At 44.4% G+C, this 21651-nt stretch overlaps 1 protein-coding gene across 17 annotated transcripts in view; it reads left to right on the top strand.

Moving 5' to 3' along the window:
* Positions 1-21651, top strand: part of LOC137345926 (histone deacetylase 9-like) — a 1063883-nt gene that overhangs the window by 864767 nt on the left and 177465 nt on the right. For 16 of the 17 annotated variants that reach the window (XR_010968622.1, XR_010968626.1, XM_068009206.1 and 13 more), the window contains 4 exons: positions 763-896; positions 5754-5874; positions 8394-8443; positions 14670-14777. Coding sequence is in view for 15 of the 17 variants with exons in the window: in XM_068009206.1 (XP_067865307.1) it covers positions 763-896; positions 5754-5874; positions 8394-8443; positions 14670-14777 (413 nt within the window). In the remaining 2 variants the exon portion in view is untranslated. Of the gene's footprint in view, positions 1-762; positions 897-5753; positions 5875-8393; positions 8444-13164; positions 13226-14669; positions 14778-21651 lie in introns of those variants that run through there. The other variant, XM_068009293.1, reaches the window with a different exon arrangement.

Below are 21651 nucleotides of genomic sequence, written 5' to 3'. Positions count from 1 at the left end.
TCTGTTTCGATGATATTTTATGACATTCTGGAAATATCTGAAGCTCCCTCTACCCACCTCACCCACTTGTTGATTTTCTTATGTGTGTGTTTTCTGCTGGATGTAAACACAGTCTGACAATATTTGAGATGGTTCAATTCTGACCACAAAATTAATTTAAATGCTCATTCTTAAACACACCCTACCAAAAGGTACTAATGGATAACTACCTAGTATGTTACCATCACATCACAATTACCAGAAAATTTGAATTAGTTATAATATCTGAAGGTGGTATTACTAGAAGATGCGAACAATTTCACAAGATCCATTTGTTCAGATTTCTTCATGATGAAGGTTTTTGCTGTAGCAAGAGCTGCAGGATTGTAAGTTTCCGTTTCAATTTTCCTTCTTGGAAGCTATAATTTCTTTAATCCTATTTATTCCACTGGCCAGTTTATGTACTGCATTCTACTAATATTGTAACTCAAATTCTATTGATTTGGAAGAACTTTGTTTCTCTTTCAAAGCACAGAAACAGTGCTATTTGAAACATAAATTTAAATAATGCATGAATAAATTAACTTCTAAAAATATGGAGATGTATAAATTTAGTAAAATTCTACCTAACACTGCAGCAAAGTGGAAACTCTTCACCTCAGTAGTCTCTAAATTGTTCTTCTCTTATGTTGGGTCTTTTTTTGTTTTGTAACACGCATACTATGTTTGATACAAAAAGCTTACAATTCCTGTCTTTGTCCCTTTGCTATTTTCTGACTGCAGGAGTAGTCTATGATACCATCATGCTTAAACACCAGTGCATCTGTGGTAGCCATAGCAACCACCCCGAGCATGCTGGGAGAATACAGAGCATCTGGTCAAGGTTGCAGGAAACAGGATTGCTCAGCAGTTGTGAGGTGAGGTTGGGGGATAAGGAATTGCTCATTTTCATGTTGTGGAACTGTGACCTCGAACTTTGGACTAGTAGAGAAAAATTTGTAAAACTACTTCCAAGACACTGAATAAATATTTCAAGAATTAAGCAATGAAAGTTTCTGACAAAGTGTGCAATTATTTAATATTAATTATTTGCACCTACATGCAGTATCCATTGAATGTCAATATTGCATGGGCCTGAAAGGAAAACTCTACTAACATTTCAAATATATCTTTTAATTAATAGATTAAGAATTTTGTTTAATGCATAAAGAAAGATAGAGTTGCATTTACATCTTGAATCCCCATAAGTTTAACAGCTTATTACTGTTACACATGGGTGAATAACATTAATAAAGAAGTGTATACTTAACCATACATGGGCCGGAATTTTACTTTTGTCGGACGGGAGCCGTCCACCAACCAAAAAGTCAGTGGCGATCCTGCCTCCACATGGCTGGGGATCCAGACTCATTTTACGGTCCCCAGGCCCTTAGTTGGTCTGAGATGGGACTGCCACCTCATTGAGGCAGGAAATCCCGCCTAATGGAGCTGCCGGCTAATCAGTGCGCCAGCAGCTCTTAGTCCCAGCAGCGCCACCAGGAGTGGTGACCACTGCTGGGACTGCAACTCAGCTTCAAGAAGAAGAGGAAGGATGGCTCCAGGAAAAGGTAAGTTTTTGGGGCTTTGCCAGGGGTGATTGGTCGGCATCCAGCGAGGCAAAGGTGGTCAATTGGGAGAACGGGTGACGTGTTGGGTATTGGGGGTGGTTGGGACATCGGGGGCGGCATTCCATCAGGCACAGGGTACCACCCCCCCACCCCCCCACCCCCCCAAGCCATCAGAAAGCTGCCTGCTTTTAACAGGCAGCTTTTCTCGGGCCTGGGCCGCCCGCTTGCCACCGGTAAAATCCCTGTGATGGCAGGCAGAGGCCCTTATGTGGCCGTTAACTGGTGGCAGAGATGGGAGCAGGTCAGGAAGGGACCACCGAGCCTCCCACTCCATTTTATGCACCACCCCCCACCCCACCACCACACCTCCCCCGACCCCCGCCACCTTCCCGCTCTTTGGGCAGGTAAAATTCCAGCCACAGTCTTGGTTGTGAGTTCTGAGGTATTTCATAGAATCATATATGGGATAATTTTATGTTTACATAGTATGGAAGCAAAATCACAGGTATAAAACAGGTGGCCAATTCAGTGTCACATGATTTTCACCTCGCAATACAGGTTTAAATTAAAATTTACAAAAGAGTTTCTTGATGAGCACAGAATTTGCAAATAAAAATCAAAATAATCTTTAATCATCAATTCTTAGTGAATATTTGAATCAAATAAAGTTAACTGGTTTGAAGCATGCATTCAACTCCTTCAAAATTAACTGTTGAATGGAGACAAATAAAGAAGCATTTCACTGTCTAATTTTAATATGTATAAGGAGTAAAAACAAACACAACTTAATGTTTTTTGCTGATTGGCCAATAACGTTACCAAGGCAATGAGGTTCATATTAAATGTTGTGTAATTATGTCCATGATATTAATTATAAACTATTTTCCAAAAGTAAAAATTTTGATCCTGTGATTTTCTTAATATTTATATAATAAATAACCATGGGCTGAATTTTGCTGAGCTCCTGACGTTGGGAACTGTGGCAGTGGGTGCCGGAAGATTGCTGAAGTAGCGTCCCGCCACTGAGCCTGACGCCAGGATTGCCAGGCCCAATCTTCCTGGCGGTGGCAAGACTCCGTGGTGGTTCCCCACCGCCCCCCCCCCCCGCCGCTCAGCAACGGGACCCAACTTTAAATTTTTAAATAAAGGACATGAAAAATTAACATACCTTTCACTGCGATCTTGCCGGCTGTCTGCGATCTTGCGCGTAGCGGCTGACACTCACACGCCTTCACTTTCCCGTCCAGGGAAAGCTGGCGCCATCAAATTGGCAAAGGGGGAAATCCAGGATTTTTAGTGTAGTGATTGGGGGTGGTGGGGAAATGGGGTCAACTCTGCATGTGTAGTGTAGGGGAAGGGGTGACCTCTGCCCTTTGTGCAGTTGTCGGGGGAAGGTCACTTATTAAATACAAGTGATTGTGGTGGAGGGAAACAGGGCAGCCATTAATTTCTTTGTATTGGTGAGGGGTGGGTGGTGCGGGCCAAAAATCAATTCGCAGTGTTTTTGGGGTAAGAGCATCAACAGTGCAGGTCTGGCAGCCCTTTAAAAATGGTGCCAGCACCAGTGCAGAGACAACTAACGTTGTTGCTGGCATCGCAGAGCCCGCCCCGCCACGTGATTGAGAGAGGGGGGGGGCAGACTACCCAGTGTATGCAGATGAGCCGCCAAGTGCTAGATCATGGCGGCACGCGGCCCGCACATGCAGACTGCCAATTTTTCCGTTCGCCACCGCTTATGGCAGCGGGAGAACAAAATTCAGCCTCAGGTAAGTGAATGTTTGATGTAATAAATACTGACAATGTAGGATCCGGTTGTTTTCAAACCATTCAAACACTATGGGCTGGATCTTGTTCTCCTCCCGGCTCCGGATTCTGTGGTGGGGTGGGTGGAGGGGGGCCAGAAAATCGGAGCGGCAGCAGCCAGCTACAGATCCTGACACCGGGATTGCCGGACCCAATCTTCCTGGTGGGGGGGGAAACTTTGTGGCGGCCCCTCCGCTGCTCTGCGACTGGACCTGAGTTTGCATATTTAAATTACATCTTTGTATTAATTAAAATGTAATCCTCAGCGATCTTACCTTTAGTTCCCGTCCTCACTGTGACGAGCAGCACTCACGTGCCTTCAATTTCCCGTCCAGGGAAACTGCCACCACCAAGGTGGGGAATGGGTGAACTCTGCATTCTGTTGTATTGGGGGGGGAAGTGGTCAACTCTGCATTCTGTTGAGTATGGTGGGGAGGGGTCAACTCTGTGATATGTTGTATATGGGGGGGAAAGGGGTCAACTCCACGTTATGTTGTGTACGGGGGAAAGGGGTCAACTCTGCATTCTGTTATGTATGGGGGAAGGGGTCAACTCTGCGTTATGTTGTGTACGGGGGAAAGGGGTCAACTCTGCATTCTGTTATGTATGGGGGAAGGGGTCAACTCTGCGTTATGTTATGCTGTTTACAGGGCTGGCAGCCTTTAAAAATGGTGCCGGCACCTGCTGCTTCATCAGGTGATGCCGTGAATGACGTTGCTGAGGCCACCCCCACCACATGATTGGTGGGGGGGTTGGGGATGGCCACTTTGCATATGCTAAGTAGCCACCAAATACAAGATCGCGGTAGCACGGCGGTATGGGGCCTGTGCGTGGCAGCACCATTTTCTTAACCTGCTGTCGCTCCCAGCGGTGGGAGAACAAGATCCAGTCCCATGGTTCTGATCTCTAAGCCCATTGGTTATGAATTTGTAATGGAATTACTACATGGAGGAGTCTCACCATTTGAGATAAAAACATTTCAAGCATTTTACTGTTTATCTCAACTAACCAACTAATTATCTCAACTAATTGTAGAATGATGTTTGGGGCCCACTTTACTTATACAGACCATCATTTTTTTCAGTTTTTCAATTTGAATTTTTGCCAGTTGGCATATTTATCTCTTTCCAAAGATAGTCAAGAAACTCGCCTTGCGCCTTAGACTGACACGCAACACTCAGCGTGCCTGTAACATGCGCCCATAGGCGAAGGGCAGAGGTTCACTGGAAACTGGGCCTTGGGCCTCATGCACATCAAACTGGTGAGCTGTAGATGCCAATTGAGTGACTCATTTCTGCTCACCAATCAGGGCCCTGGAAAATATATACGGTCCCAATGTGAACCCACCCAGAGATAATTCCTAGAGACAAGGCTAATGGGAGTGAGAGGGGATGCGATTGCAGGTCGGCAGTGGCCTGCAGTATTGATGTAGAGCCAAGAGATACATTTTCTCCCCTTCTGTTACAGCATGAAGGTAAATTGAAAAAAAAATTACTCTTCTTTGGTGGCCTGCAGTATTCCATTAAAGGACCACTGTCAACCTCGAAAAATTGAGGGAAACATGCATTTTCCCATTCAAACCTGATATGCATATTTTAGGGGCCTAACACCTGATTTAGGCCAGTGGCCTGGGCACTCGGAACTTGCTACCTGCCCACTTGGTAGCTGATGCACTTATAGGAGAGATTGTTCACCAATTTGTCCCCCCCCCATCACAATTTGGCACCCAGAAATAGGGCACAGTGGAGACCCCTGATGTCTTCACCTAAGAAATATTTTAATGCCACTACTTTTCACTTCTGTCTTCTGGTCAGAAGCAGCATACATTCAGCAGGCTCCCAGCAGATATCACCATGTTTATACAATGGAGCTCAATTTCATAATATAGTTATGATTCAGTGTGGACAATTTTAACCTCATTCGCACATTGGGAAACTAATGGGGTCTGGTGGAACACTGGTTTCACACCACACGCGGTTTTTCCTCTATATTAAATTCAGTGGAGAGTGATATTGGGCAGGATTTAAAACTAGCGAACACTCAATCCCATGGGTTTCCTGCTCAGCGCATTAGGTTAAAATTACCACCAGTATGTAAATCTATGTTATTCAGTTTGGTCACTTGTGAAAAAAAGATGCCAATGCACATCCTTTGCAATCTCATTATTGTGATTGGTAATATGTCAGAATGTGATTAGGACTAAACTATGCCATTTGCTACGAAATTGCAGACATGTTATGGGATCTCAGATTAATTTGCAAGTCAAGGCATTTTAAATAATGTTCTCTATAAGAGTAACAATTGCTAGTAAGATTGTGCAGATTTCTGTGAATGAGTTTACATTTTACTGATTTTTTCCTTTAGCGAATCCGAGGTCGAAAAGCCACTTTGGAAGAAATACAGATGGTTCACTCTGAATATCATTCGCTACTCTTCGGTACCAACCCCCTCAACAGGCAAAAGCTGGACACAAGGAAGCTGCTAGGTTTGTAGAGCCTTGTTCTACTGACAGCAGCACATTCCACAACATTCATCAGTCATTACTAGTGTCAGCTTAAAGCGCTCAGCCAGAAGTGTATCGAATTGTCACTTTTCCCAACATATTTATCACAATTTTGGATTATTCTTTTATTACCTGTTGCCATTTTGACTGGAGGTGTAGGTTACAACAAAATGCGTGCTCATCCTATTAAAGGGAGAGCCTGAAGATTGAAGTTCTCCCTGTAGATATTCAGAGCAATCCTGGCAGGGGGTCTTGGGCAGATTGTTAGTGGAACGGAATTTATTTGTAGGCCCAGGACTCCTGCCAACACCCTCAAAAAATTTAAATATTCCCTTGGCTCTTTTCTGAGAGGCTTCCAGCGGTCCTTTGAAGGATCACTGGTTCGGCCGCTCAACCCCTAGGTCAAATGGGTGGAGCATGCATTATAGAACCCCAATGGCCACACATCTCAGGATCCTACTAAAGATGACAAGGGCTAGAGCACCCTGAGAATAGTGTGGTAAATGACTTGATGCCATTTTCAGGTCACTGTACTCCATTGACGCTGGAGTTAAAATCATCCCTTAAAAATGCTGTGCAAATCTGTACTCAAGATGTTTGCATTTTCATTATTTTTTGTTACCATATCACAACAATAGTACTGCAGTCAAAGTATTAGATCAGCTGCACAACACATTTCATTGCAGACTGAGAGAATGTGTGTTTTCACTTGTAATTCTTTCCTGGATGTGTACTGACTCTTTGTTGCTACAAGAGATGCAAAGAGCAGAGTGATTAAAGGAATACAAAAAAAAGTATGGAATGATGCATGGCATGAGGAGATCCAGTTAAAAGGAGAAAACCCAACTGCTTCACTAATGTCCTTCACGAAAAGGAACCTGCTACCCTGACCCAGTTTGGCCTATACATGACTCCAGTCCCACACCATGTGGTTAACTCTTAATGCCCTTAGGGCAACCAGTGATGGATAACAAATGCCGCCTTGACTGCATTGGACAAATTCCAAGAACAAATAGAAAGAAAGCTATAAAAAGTGCATTAGAATATATTTATATATATGTACATATATATATCTTCACGTGTATCTGTATTTTTTTTATTCAGTTTGTTGCAGTCTACTCTGTTACAGATTAAACTTGTTCTATTTAATTTCTGTTATATCTCCACACTGTGACTGTCATTTCTTCTGAAGAATGCTTTCCTCTGCAAAGCATTTTTTTGCAATAATTGTTGAGCAATAAGGAATGAGAAAAGCATTTTTTTTCACTTGAGAAACCTGGCTGAAGGACTCAAGCATAAAGTATATGAAACTACCAACATTGAAAAGTGTTGGAAAAAGATTAGGTAAATCAATAATGTGTTAATTTAATAGACATAAAGTTTGACTTTCAAAAGCCTATGGGGGTAATTTTAACTTTGGGCATTGGTGGAAATGGGCAATATTGGATCAGCCAGCCATTAAATAGCCTGCCCAATTTTCCTCTCAATTAATTTCAATGGGAAACAAATGCAAGTGGGCCAATCTGATGTCACCCAGATTGCACCACCAGCAAAAGTTAGAATTATCCCTTAGCGCTGTTACACAATAAAAATGTTAACAAATGATGTGTTCAGCTATGCTTAGATTTTATGCTGTGAAAATCACCTGAGAACGTACTGATTATAATGGTGTCCAGGGTACTTGGTATCTGTAGGGATTCTATAGCTGGATTTTCCTCCATTATCCCACCCAAAATTGGGCAGGACAATGATGATTAAAATCAGATGTTAGGACAGACTGCAGAGTTCCTGCCATGACCTTCAGTTCCGAACTCCTGCTAGTGCCAGGATCACCAAGGAAAGGGTCATGGTGGTCCCTGGATTAGAAGTGTTGAGCCTTCTAAATTTAAACATGCAAGGACAGACCTCTATATAGGCCCAAGTACCTATCTTTTAGACTTCAGGCTAGACTGAGATCGAAAATAATTTTCTACTCCTCTGCTTTGGGACATTTCTGCCCCCTTAAAAGCCACTTCACCTCTTTAGCTGCAGCAGGTCTTGCTGTGGTGGGCTCCATCCTGGTGGCAGCAATCCTGCCGGGAGCACACATTAAATAACTAACTCGCTTGACCCAGGAAAATTGGTTCAAAGTGATGGTTAGACTTTCTGCCTCACAGCTACTCTACTAGCTAGAGGAAAGTCCAGGCCTATGTTACCATAAATCAATACCTTCAGGCAAGGAAGGAAGAAAATAGAGTGAAAACCTTCATTTTAAATCCCAATCTGTGCTGATCTTATATATAAACAAACGTGTAATGGGCATCTGTGAAATGAGCAGAGAATATTCTATATTAACTCAACCTTGAAATGAACATCGTGTGAGGTTATGTTTTCTGTACTCCGTGCTCTTCCACCACGTTTCCTCTGTTTATGACATAGAACTTGGCTTCTAAAATTTAAAGAATGCAAAACTCAACCAGCAATAATTAAGGCTTTACTTATTCTTTTCCTTCCTCACCTAGGATCTGTCACGCAAAATTTCTTCACTGCTCTCCCTTGTGGGGGTCTTGGAGTAAGTATAACTTTTGTTGCTGTTCATTCTATATGTTAGTTTTTTTTAAAAAATCTGTGCACTGTATTGAGTCTTAGTCAGGCTTTCATTAAAGTCTGACAGCTGGAGAATTCCCCCAACAATTCTCAAGCAAAACATTGGTTCCTCAGTGAGTCACTGAAACAATGTTCTCCAATATTTAACCCCAGATGGAAAAGACATCACTTGTGCACCCTCTGTGTCTCACTCTGTACTGTCTTTTCTACTACTCTTTATAAATATCATTTACATTAAATCTTAAGGAGCCTCAGTGATGCAGCATTAACTCATAAAGTAGTGCTTTGCTAAAGTTTCTTTCCCCCCTTTTAATAGAACTGGAGGGCTGACCTCACCATTCACCAAACAGGAAGTAGCAGTCATTACACTGATGATTTACAAACTAGTGGAAATATTTGTCTTGTGATATATCTTACAACAGCAATAAAAAGAAAGCTCTTAGTGACTCATCCTGAAGTAAAAGATATAATAAAACTCTTCTGGAATTTTAATTTTGACTTCTAAACTTTGCCCCTCCCCCAAAAATTAATAAGGCTAATAAAGAATCCTAAGGTAAACTGGAGTCATGCTGCAGGAAATGATGCAAACTCACAAGTACATCTTATGTAATGACTGTTCTCTGCGGAGATGGGAGTTATCAGAAAATATGTATAAAAATGAATGGGAAAACCATCATTTAGTGATGTTGCAAACAACACATATTAAGATGAAGAATGTGCAGCAGTAATTGCTGCAAGCCTCCTCAATCGTTCTGTGGCTGGAATGATTCACTATTACCACTACACTAGCAATTTACGATCACTTCAACTCATGCCAATGCCTGTGGCTTTGAGTCCTATTAGTTGCTGGCCTGAATATTTGTGGAGTGCTTACTGATGCCAAAAATTATAACTATCCTAATTTCTAGATTAGAGGTTGCAAACTGTACTGAAGCAGAGTCCGATGCATCATTTGAAGGAGCGAATACCTTCGAAAGCCTTTGCAGACGCAAAACAATTGTTTAAGTGTGTCTTTGAAAATAGGGTTAGAACACTGAACATTTTTGCCAGAGAAACGCTCATTATTAACACAACTCTTTAAAAATAAAATATAATATGCGGGTAAAACTAGTGAATATTGGAAATACATAGTCTCTCTGCATCTGATAAAAGATAGGGAGAGATTCGATGTCTGGAGCTGATGGACTTGCTGAATGTTAAGAACATTTTCTGTTTCTATTTCATATTTTCACATGTTCCGATATTTTCTTATTACTTACAATGTTTATTTGATATATTTATAGAATAAAAAAGACTCCATTAATGTGTAGATCTATTTAAACTAATAGACTATTGTATACAGGAGTAGAGTGACAAACAACTGAACTCCAGTTTGCATGTGAGCTGATCATGGCTATAGAAGTATCAATTCCTTTGAATAATCATAGCCTCTAATCTTGAAGGGTGCAAAAAATGCCACAAAAAGGAACAAGCCAGATTTTATGACAATACCGTCATCAGCTGCTCTGCTTCAAAAGGCTTTGCTGCGTTTGTTGTCATTTATAACTTGGACCTGAAACAATCCACAATTCTCTAGGCACGCTTAGCCAAATTGATAACAGACCTTTTTCTCTGCTTGCACGGCTCAGAGGAGGCAATTCAAATCATCACCAATGGCAGCAAATATGAATTTTTGACAGGGTCATAAAAATATAAAAGGGCCATGCACATGACACTGGATGAGAAATGGGCTCTTTGGTTGGCTAGGGTTAATACATCTCGATTAGCTGGTGGCTGAGGGAATATGATGTTTGCAAACAGGATATGATTTTATATAAGATGATTTCTTTCCTGATGCCCCGGAGAATACCCAGCACACATCAGAGAATACCAGTTGACTTGTATCATCTGATTGGGGCAATTCACTGAAATTGTACCTAAAAGCTACAGGATGGTAAAGTTAGTCGAAAAATAACATTGGACTGTTTGAGTAGTGACTAGATCATTAGAATTAATTTTGACATGAACTGAGTCAGTCACATTGCTTTCTGATAGTAATTTCTATACTGAGACATTTGGCTCAGAAAGGTTCCTTTCCGAGATCCAAGCCTAAATTATTAGTAGTAAAATCACTATCACGGGATTTTAAAAAGTTACAAAGATGTAGTCAATTTAAAAGTAAATAAACATAACCTTACTTCCCCACCCTACGCCAATAATCTACCACTTTGAAAGTGAGTGGGTCATGGGATGGGGAAGCTGCAGCTCCTCATTACTACCCTTCTTGATGGCTGACTCCCTTTCCCGTATGGCATGTCATGCAAGAACAGATGCAATAGATTCACTATATGCCTATCTCTGAACTTGATAATGATCATGTCAGGAGGCCATTGGAACCAATATTCTGAGGCTGTACTACTCTGACACACAATTTTTAAAAAAACTCACCACGTCTTAACTTCATCAAAGAAAAATCCTGCAGGTAGCATTTCATCATTTTCGATTAAAATTAAACAGAAATTAATATTTCTGTTTCACTACATCATACAATGCCTCTCAATATGAGATAAAAATTCAGTTATGGTGAATTTAATGATCACACCTGCCTTTGCATATCAGTTATTGCTAATTAGTTTTTAAATTTTGACGCAATAGCATTGAAATGCATCCATTTAAATGTCAAACATGACTCACATTTGGACAAAATGATGCAACTGTCTTTCACATCAGGGATCTGTGTTTGGATCAAGTCCAGAATGATAAGATGAAAGTCCCCTCCTGCCAGCTGTAATAGTTCTATGTAAAATATGTTTGGGTAGTCTCCATCCAATTCTCAGTGAACCCACAGCACAAAACTATCCATAATCTGAGACTAATTATTGGCAATCTCACACAATGGGCCAAAGGATGTTCGGCATAAAAATGGAAAGTTACCGGTGCAATAGGAGCTGCTATTCCGAGGTTGTGATTAAGGGTATCATTGGATAATATAGAGGCAGCTTGATTCTGCAGATAACTATCCTATATCTGCTAGGACAAAAAATACTTCTGTTAGGAGGATGCTTAATGCAGATACTGAATACCCAAGATGGAAGATAGTTTAAATTCCCATTGCTGACACTTTGGGATGGATTTACGCAGTTGGATCATGATCCCGATGTTGGCCTCAATTCTGGGTCAGAAATCTGGAAGTGGCCATGGCAGGACATTGGTCGCGATCTTCCCAGAGGCAGCTAATTAAGAAGCTGCCTTCAGGAGCCCTGTCCAATTAGGAATAACAGGTGGACTGGTGAAGTAGGAGGCCCAATTAGTGGGTTGCAGCGAAGTCAAGCCAGCAACCCGACTGGGAGAGGTGAGCACTGCTGAGGCAGGCAGATGAGCTTGAGGGTGCCTTAACATGGAGGCACTCTCTGTTACCTGCGGAGAAGCCCATAAATACAGAGACCTGAAGCCAGTAGGCCCATCAGAGTGGAGGGGAAACTGCTCCACAGGAGTAGTGATGGTCAAGGTTGTGGCCTTTGATCCTTATGGCCCATCACTGGGGCATGGAGCCTCTGGCTTTGATGGTCACCCAGTTGCTGCTGAGAGGCTGCCTCCAATTAGCTGGTGGACTCCACATGTGGCGGAGGGCTGCTCCAATGGCAGGAAAATACCAGCACCATCGCAAAATGGCTAACTAGGGCCTCAATTGCCCTAATTGGCTGCCTGCCTCTGTGGTATTGGCAGCTGACACTGGTCCTCACCCACCCCTGGGAAAATCTCTGGAGGCAGGAATGTATCAGGGAGCCATTCTGACGTGGCTCACACCTATTTTCCCAGCCTCCCCACTGTTGTCTTGAACCCTGTCTCCACAGGGCTGGGAAAATTCAGCCCTTTGTCTTGAGGAGCCAAGAAAAAGTCTGAAATATTGCACCATCTTGCCACTAGCAGACTCAGTGGCTAGAATGTTACCACAACTCTAGGGAGTCCCGCGGATGGGACCGAAAGCAGGATCTGAGCCCACGTGGATGGACAGCGGATTTTACCAGTGGCAGTCAATTAAGAGGCCGCTGCCAGGACTGCCATGCAATTGATAGATGTGGCTGCTGCTGAGGCTGCCAGGAGAGGAAGAGACAACCTCAAAGGCCAAGTCAATTTTTTTAATATTGCTAGGGCCTGTCAGGCAGACCCCTGTGATCAGCAGGGTGAACCCTTCAGTGATATTGGAGCCATGGAGGTGACCATTACCACCAGGGGCCCCTCCATGAGCCATGGCTCAGCTATTAAGGAGGCGCCCCCACCTCCACTGCAAAACCACTGTGAGGCTGCTACGGCTTACCTGGCAGTCTCTCCACTTGGCAGGGGCCCGTCCCGACGCTAGTAAAATGCCAGCAGGAGCAGGAAGTGTCCATTAACTGGCCATTTAATGGGTTTAATTGGCCTGCCTCTGGTTGGTGGATGGCTGTACCGCTGATGATCCCGCAGTTGAGACAATCCCATGGTGGTGGGAAGATGTTGGGCTGCCCTCTCGACACCTACCGCTGCCAATTTACGAGGCCTTCTACCTCCTCGCCCATCTTCAGAGGGCTGGTAAAATTCCGCCCAGTAAATCCTCTGACAGTGTCTCCCAATTACCTCAGCTGCACGACCCATTTATTCAAAAATATTTTTTATTACAAATATAGACCAATGAAAACATGTCATAATATTTTGTGTTTTGTTTTAAAGAGATACTGGCAAGACTCTCTCAATGAAGAAAGGAGGTGACAAGGCAATCAGCAAATGCAGTTGAAAACTTCACCTTAAAACAAAGACGTGTTGATAAAATTTTGCATCCTGTTCATATATCCCAATTGTGCTCAGTGTACAATTTACTAGATGCCTACCTATGACACACACACCCCATTTAAAAATGAAATAAACTTAATAAGGCAGTGTTGTTACTTCTATAAAGGAGACTAATGACTGGTTTAGGCTGCTAATGCCTGAAAAATGGCTCGAGCCAATTTCAGGTCAAAGGTTTTTCAGGCATTTTTGGAGTGCATGATGTTACACCGTTGAATTGATCCTTACATACAAGCATCATAATTACTCAGCCGCCAGCTAATCTAGATACAGATGTAAAACAGGGGCAACAAAGACCAGTTTCTATCTCAGAATTCCTGAATCTCAGATCTCATCAGCTACCCTAAGGAGAGCCTGTTCCTGAATGGTTGTACATCCTGTTCATAACTAAAATACTCTGGTGATGCTGTCATCATGCAGCACAGGTTAGCGTACATATTTTCTCCTTCTTTATCCTTTCTCTGTAAATTCAAGGATCCTAATAATAAAAATGAACTGCTTCATTAATTGCTTCACAGTCGGCTGAACCCATTAAGTGTTTGGCATCAAAAGACAAATGCGATGACTATTAATTGTGTTTCCTGTTGATTGTAAATGAACTGAAGGATTTTTACTGCTGAATATCACTCTCTAACAAGCAGCAATAACAAATAATCAGTTTAACATATTCAGTGGTTGTTGTATTCAGTTAATTTCTGAATGGTACTTTTTTGTAAAAATAATACATTTCTGCTTTAACCATAACATAATATAGAAAGTGAAATGATAAGGATAAAATTGCAAAAATTGTAGCAGTAATGTAATGAACATTTTGGTAATAGATAGGGAATGCTAGTACTAGAGTTTTATTTTTACATATGATCAGTAGACAGATACATTGAAAAAGACAATCTAGTTACTTACTGCACTGTCATTTAAATAACTAAATTGTTTTGTGTGACTAAAATACTGGAGGTAAAATAACATTTTTAAAGAATGCTTCTAAATTTGCTGAGTATGCTTTCTGTTAGTATCTAATGTGATAAACATTCACTTGGTTTTCTTTTCAATTTCTTTGGCACTTGTATAACAGAGTCATGCACATACCACAGACCCCTGGCTCATATCAAACCACTACTGTGGCCTGTGTATAACAGTCTTGCAAAGTAAGCCAGATCCGGTCCATGCATATGATGTTGTTTGTAATGAAGTCTAAACAGTGAATGGCAGTGAGGCATGACAGGAATGTATTTCCATTGGACATGCTGTGTATAAAAAAGCATAAGCAATCTGTGTCCAGAAGGTCCATTCAGCTGGCCAAGAAGGAAGACTAATGTTATTGTACATAGCCTGTCATCCTGCCAGCCCTCCCTCACAGATTTGTTTCTCTTTGCTGTCTGTTTGCTCAGGTGGACAGTGACACCATTTGGAATGAGATGCACTCGTCCAGCGCTGCACGCATGGCCGTTGGCTGTGTCATTGAGATGGCTTCCAAAGTGGCCTCTGGAGAGCTAAAGGTGAGGTCCAACAACGTTGTGTGTGGGAATTATTGAGGAAACAAGAGACAGAGAAAGTTAACTAAAATAGTCCGGCCGGTTCATTGGGAAATAATTGGTTGACTGAGAAACAGTTGATCTGAAGGGTAACAGCCCACATAATTGTGGTACACTGTGAAATAGATTAATTGTACCTACACATCGTTGTTCTCCTACTGTTCTTTTAACTTCACTTTTCTTCATACTAAAACGTTTGGTAAACTTTATTTCCTGAAAAGAAATATTCCCAGCGCAAGCAGCCTGTGGCAAACCTGGGCCTGGTGTAGAGTTTTAAATTTATACAGCGTTGACTTAGTTGAAAGTTACTGTGAATCTGTTTATGCTTTTCTAACTAGGTTCTTTTTGTTGAGAGTTTATTACAGCCCAAAACAAAACATATAAAAAATAGGAAGAGGAATAAAACCGAATTCAAATTAAAATCCCTCATACATCTAATATCGTTATCCAATGGAATTCTTTTGTGGAATAAATCTGTGATGTGTTGGTCAGTCAGTTCTTGGTTGGACAGGTTAAGGGGAAATTATATACCCAGGGCTGGATTTTACTTTTGGGAATCCAGTCCCGCAATCGGGGTCGGAGTCGGACGCAATTCACATCAGGGCAGTAGCAGCTGGCCACACACGATTCAGCAGCAGCTGACCAATTAACCCTAATGAAAGGGACCCCGAGTGCAATTACATTGTCGGGATTGGGTCTGGACTCAGCTGACATCTCGGCAGTTAAAGCAGCCGATATTAAAGGGCTGCCAGTCCTACAGTGCACTCTGCACTCGCAAGGCCGGGAAGAGGAGGAGGTGGCAGAAATTTTCAATAAATTGCCCCCCATTTTACTGATGCCTCCCTCCAGGTACTCCTTCAGGGTGTTAGGGATAGTGACGGGAGGGGGAGACCTGCCACGCAAACCAAGCAGGCCTGGCTGCAGATAGTTGAGGAGGTCAGCAGGGAGGCAGAAGTCTGTCTTGATAGGGAGGAGGTGTGTGTACCTCCTACAGTTGGGGGCCCCTCTCAGGGTGCTCTTGGTGTGGGCAGCAACTCCTCAGCCCCTCTGCCAGTGTCATCAGCTCCTCCTACATCCCTGCCGAAAGAAGGCGGTACAGCTTTTGTGCATTAGGACTCTCCAGGCCCAAGGCATCCCAAGGATAACTGCCAAGGTCATCCCTGGGCACGGGGCAACAAGGTCAGCAGGCAGCCACAACTTCAGCTGACTGTGCAGGGGCAGCACCATGTAAGAGTACATGTAGGAGAATTAAGAAGTGCACATAGAATCACTGGGTCTTCACAGGTGTTCACTTGAGTTTGATCACATTGTCATTCTATATAATGCATGCAAATAAATGTGTGCTGCTAGACATGGACTCCCTTTCTCCTGCTTCATGGGCTTGGCCCTTCACTGCATCCCAGACTGTATGAAGAGACTGAAGTCAATCGAAGATGCTGAGAGGGGTCAATTCTGGAGCCTTTCCAGAGCTGCTCTGCATGGATGGTCAATGAGGCATTGCGCCGTTAAGGAAGGAAGGCTAAAAGATGGCTGCATCAAAGAAGGGCTTTATTAGAAAAGGTACAAGGGTCATAAAGGATCAAATGAAATGCAAATGTACAAGGGCATTGCGAGCCTCCCTTGCGTGTCTCTCATGTCCAATCTCGTGTTCCATCTGGGGCCCTTCATCTGGCCAAGCATGTCCATCTTCATGCTCCACATCACCATTGTTTGAGGTGGCGTTCCGCTCGTCATTTTCCTCGTTGCTCATTGGCTCCCCCCTCTGCAGGGCAAGGTTGTGCAGCACACAGAAGACCATGACAATATGTAAGACCATCAGCAGGCCATACTGAAGTGCTCCACCGGACTGATCCAGTCACCTGAGTCTCATTTTCAGCAGACCAATGGACTGCTCAATAGTTACTCGCATTGTCCTGTGCCAAGCATTGTACCTCTCTTCTGCATTCATGGGCTGAATTTTGTGACACCAGGCTGAAAAGATGGGAGGATCCCCGCCTCAGCCTTTCCGAGCTCTCCTGGTGCAATTTGACATTATTCCGGCACTTATGTGGCCGGCTCCTGCCTCCAAGAAGGCGTTACAGCTTTTGTTCATGATAGATGCTCAGCAGTGGAGGATGGTGTGAGATGTTTGCTGAGTGGTCACACTTGAGAATTTAAGCTAATTTGGTTCTTGAATTTAGCTTTGGAAAACTTTAATTCCTATGAGCTGGATTTTGTGTAGGAGGTAGGGCTCCCAGCACCGAGTGATCCTCTGGTCTTTTTCCATCAAAGTTTCACGATCCAGGATCCCCATCATTTCAAAGACAGGGATCTCGGCTCCATGAGCTGCCAGCCAATCAGAGGTCCGGCAGCTCAGCAGCACCGGCAGTGCCACCAGGAGCGGTGGCCACTGCCAGTACTGCAGATGCCTTGGACCCAGGCCCAGCGCTGGAGACTCGGATCCAAGGTAAGTGAGGTGGGGTCGCTGGGGCCAGTCCAGAAGCCCATGGTAATGTGGGTAGGAGGGTGGGTGTTAATTGCAAGGGGAAGCGGGGTCCAGGAAGTGGGGTTTTTCCCGGCGGTGGTCCTCCGTGGACCACAGATTGTCTGCAGGGAGGGCGCCTCATATTACAGGGTGACCTCCCCGTGTGGCGGAGGCAAGCCTGCCGTTCGTTAAATCCCAACAGCGGAGGGAAGAGGCCTTTTAGTGGCCGTTAATAGGCTGTTTAATGGCCTCAGTTGGCCTCTGGGTGGAAAGGCCGTCATTGGCCAATCCTGCTCCCGACAGAATCGCTTGGCAACGGGAAGGTGATGAGCCCTCTGCCTCCTGCCTCCCATTGCAATTCTATGTACCCTTCCACTTCTGACCCCATCTCGGGTTGTGGGGGGAGGGGGGCATAGAATTGCGACAGGAGGCAGGGGGCCCATAAAATTTAGCCCTGTGAGTGACTCACAGAAGTCAACAACCATGCCCTTGGGTAGCCCTTGTCTCCAAGGCTCCATCCCTGAAAGCTGAAGGGAGGCCATAAAAGTTCAGGCACCTGGCACTGCCTCAAAATGTAGGCATCATGGCAACTTCCCAGGAAGCTTGCACAGACCTACAGGATCCGTTTACAGTGGTCGAAGACCAATTGTACTTTGAGGGAGTGGAAGCCCTTCCTGTCGATGAAGGCTGCTGGATGATGCTCGCTTGTGGCCACATGCATGCAGTCGATGATACCTTGTACCTGGGGGAATCCTGCTTTGGCTGTAAAACTAATGGCCCTGTCAGCTTGTGAGTTGGGATCCATTCTGCAACGCACATAATTACAGGTCCTCCTGAAAAGGCAATGACCTCCTTCTGTGCCGTAAATGACTCTATGAGTCTATGGTGACCTCCTTGATGCACCGATGTGTTGCAGAATGTAAAATTCCACACATATCTCCTGTGGATCCCTGAAATGATATGGTGGCGTAGAAGTTCAGCACCACGTTGACCTTCAGGGCCAGAGGTATTGCATTCCCAACATGTTCCCTCGGCACAGCTGATTATGCATCATGGCACACAGGTCTGTATCGGCCTCCTTGGAGAGGTGGTGTCTTTGTTGGCACTGGCTGTCAGACATCTGCAGGTAGTTGAGCCTTGACTTGTACATTCTCTGTGGAGGGTACCTCCTTCTGCGTGGGGCAGTTCTCTCTCTCTCCTCTTTGCCCTTCTTCTATGTACGGAGGCAGCTGAGGACCCACCTGTGGGCTCATAGGCCATTGTAGTGCCGCTGCAGGTGCCTGGCTCTCCCTCCCACTCACGAGCACCTCATATTCAACGGGATCCCGGACGCCTGGGTAAGTGACACCGAAGATGACGCCTCTCCCTGAAAGGCAGTCCTTCCCTTCCAGTGTCCCCTCTTGATTCCCCGACTTGTGATCTTTGACCAGGTGTCCCTTGCTTGTTGCCATCCTTGTTTTGCTTCCCGCCGCCACCCCCCCCCCCCCACCCCCCGCAGCACAGCACACCTTCCCTTCATGCTTGACACCCTAAGATCAGCCCTCCCTTTAGGATCCTTCCAGGCCCTCAATGGCTGCCCTTCCGATAGCCTCCCCTTCTAGCCAGCCATGCTCTGCTGCATCTATGTTGCGTCCTTGAAGGAGGCGAGATTCTGAAGCCCCTTAAGACCCATGCACCATTAATAGAATTGCATCCACTGAATAAAATCACTTTCAATTGGCTTCTAATGTATCTTAATTACCTGTCCGCTGCATTGATGTTGGAGCTCCAACCACCATGATTGCCGCCAAGCACAAAATCGGTATGGGACTTCACCACATTCAACTCCCTGTCCAACATGTCCGTCCCAATTTTATGTCCCCTCACAGCTTCTTACCCGTTCACTTTGTCCCAATAAAATTCAGCCCTATGTGGCTGCAATTTGACATTAAGGTCCCAGGTAACCAGCAGAAAATATCTGTATGTTTTCTCTTTTTATAATGAATATTGCAGAGATTTTTGTTCAGGCTGGAGAGTAAACTTGAGACTATCGCATACCTACAGAATTATGAGAGAGTAGAAAATTGAACATGGGTTGGAAACTAAATAAATTACTGCTTTTTTATATCTCATCTGTTACATCCCCAACACTTCATATCCCACTGACTATAAATTAAAACAAACTGCCTGCTAAATTTTTAAACAATTCCATAGTAACCCCTCCTTCAATTCACAATATGAGCTCTCACCACCGTACAATAAATCACTGGCAATTTTTTCAGGTGTACTCTTTCCTGTTCTGGGAATGGTGCATTGTAGTTACTCTCTAATTTCATAATTCATCCCATTAAATTCATTCCTTAAATTTAAAAATAATTCTTGCCATGCTCAGCCCTCCATCCTAATTAAAACACATTTTACCCCTGTACCATTTACGCTGGACCAGAGTAAGTTATCTACATTGCTACAAAACCTCCTTCAGTCAACTTTTAAGGGACATAGCTGGAGGGCTGGATTTTCAAAATGGAGTCGGGAACCTGACTCATGCATGCTGTCTTGAAATGTTAATGCCCTTAACGGGCAGGAGGCAAGCTCGGCGCCCAATTAGTGATGCCAAGTGTCTCCAGAAGACAGGAGTTGCCAGCCGAGCGTGAGCAGCAAAGGCAGACATGCCGCTGCCTTGCCGAAGAGAACAGGCAACTTCTCAGAGGACCAGCAGCATAAAACGACAAGACAATGTGCAGAATTCCAAATCTAAGGTAATGCGCATGATCCTGCGCAAGATCCCCGAGGGCCCCAAAGTTTTATTCTGAAAAAGAGTTTCCCTTCGCCCCGCTGTGAACCCGACAGCTGTGAACTAATGTGCACCAGACTGTTCTGGTGCACCGGAATCCAAATTGAAAATTCCAGTTCCGACCTCCCTGGCCCCTTAACAAGCTCCTCCAGGAACTTAATGGGCCATTAATTGGAGGTGAATGGGTTCCCCATTCCCTCTCCCCCATCCTCACTTTAACAATTGTAGTTTGGCCCGGAGGCCTCGGGATCCAGAGACACCTGCTGGGACTGCGATTTTTATATCACGTCCACGCCCGGTCCCGACCCAGCTGGCATTTGAAAATTCGGCCCATAGAGTCCTAGGCCACAATTTTCTCCAGGCTTTGGAGACAGGCTGGGAGACGGGAGGAGGGTAAAATGGCAGAAAATGGCGTTGGAAAGGAGAACCATTTTAACAGGCGCCAGCATTTTGCCAACGTCAGAATGGCCCCCCACTACCTGGGGAGTCCGGCAGCTGTATCGAGGTGGCCTCCCAGTAGCTCCCCACTGCGGGGGTGTCCTTGATTTCCTGAGGCTCCATGCCACAAAGATGGGGCCCCTGGCAGCAATGGACGCCACCGCTGGAGGGATTACCCCTCCAATCACCGGGGCCTACCTGGCTGGCCCCGCCACAGAAATAAATCTCTTGCCGGCCCTTCGAGGGTGCCTCAAGATGCCTCTATCAGTGGCGCTGCTGAGGCTGCAGAGTTGCCAGCCTCTGATTGGCAGCTTGGATAGGCAGGCCGCCATCCTTAATTGAACGGCGGTCCCTGCGGCGACCTCTTAATGGCCGTCACCAGTAAAATTGCCGCCGCAGTTCCACCATTCGTTTGCACGGAGTTGGGACCCACATTTGGACCTGACATCAGGACTCACCGCCTGCCGGTAAGATCCCAGCCATAGAGTCATTATGGCACAGAAGAAGGATATTCAGCCCATCAAGTGCATACCAGCTGTCTCTAGAGCAATCCAGTCGATCCCATTTCCCCTGCTATATGCCCGCAGCCCTGTAAGTTTAATTACCTTGAGTGCCTATTCAATTGCCTTTTAAAATCATTCATCGTCTCTGTTTACCATTCACTGTGTAGAGACATTCTTCCTCATTTGCCCGCTGAACCTTTTGCCCAAAATCTTAAATCTGTGTCCCCTAGTCTTGTACCATCAGCAAATGGGAACAGCTTTTCTTTGTCCACCTTATCTAAACCTGTTATAATCTTGTACACCTCTATCAAATTTCCCCTCAATCTCCTTTGCTCCAAGGAGAACAATCCCAGCTTCTCCAACCTAACCTTGTGACGAATATCCCCCATCTCTAGAACCATTCTGGTAAATCTCCTCTGCATCCTCTCAAGGACTTTCACATCCTTCCTTAAGTGTGATGACCAAAACTGAATGCAATACACTTGTTGTGGCCTAACCAGAGCTTTATAAAGGTTCAGCATAACTTGATGCTATTCTGCTCACTACCTCTATTTATGAAGCCCAAGATCTCATATACTTTGCTAACTGCTTTCTCAGTATGTCCTGCCACCTTTAAAGGCCTATGCACATGAACTCCCAGGTCCCTCTGTCCCTGCACAC

Source organism: Heterodontus francisci, chromosome 2, assembly GCF_036365525.1.
Source record: "Heterodontus francisci isolate sHetFra1 chromosome 2, sHetFra1.hap1, whole genome shotgun sequence".
Lineage (NCBI taxonomy): Eukaryota > Metazoa > Chordata > Chondrichthyes > Heterodontiformes > Heterodontidae > Heterodontus > Heterodontus francisci.
The sequence above is the reverse complement of the archived record's forward strand: the minus strand, read 5'-3'. Positions and strand labels throughout refer to the sequence as shown.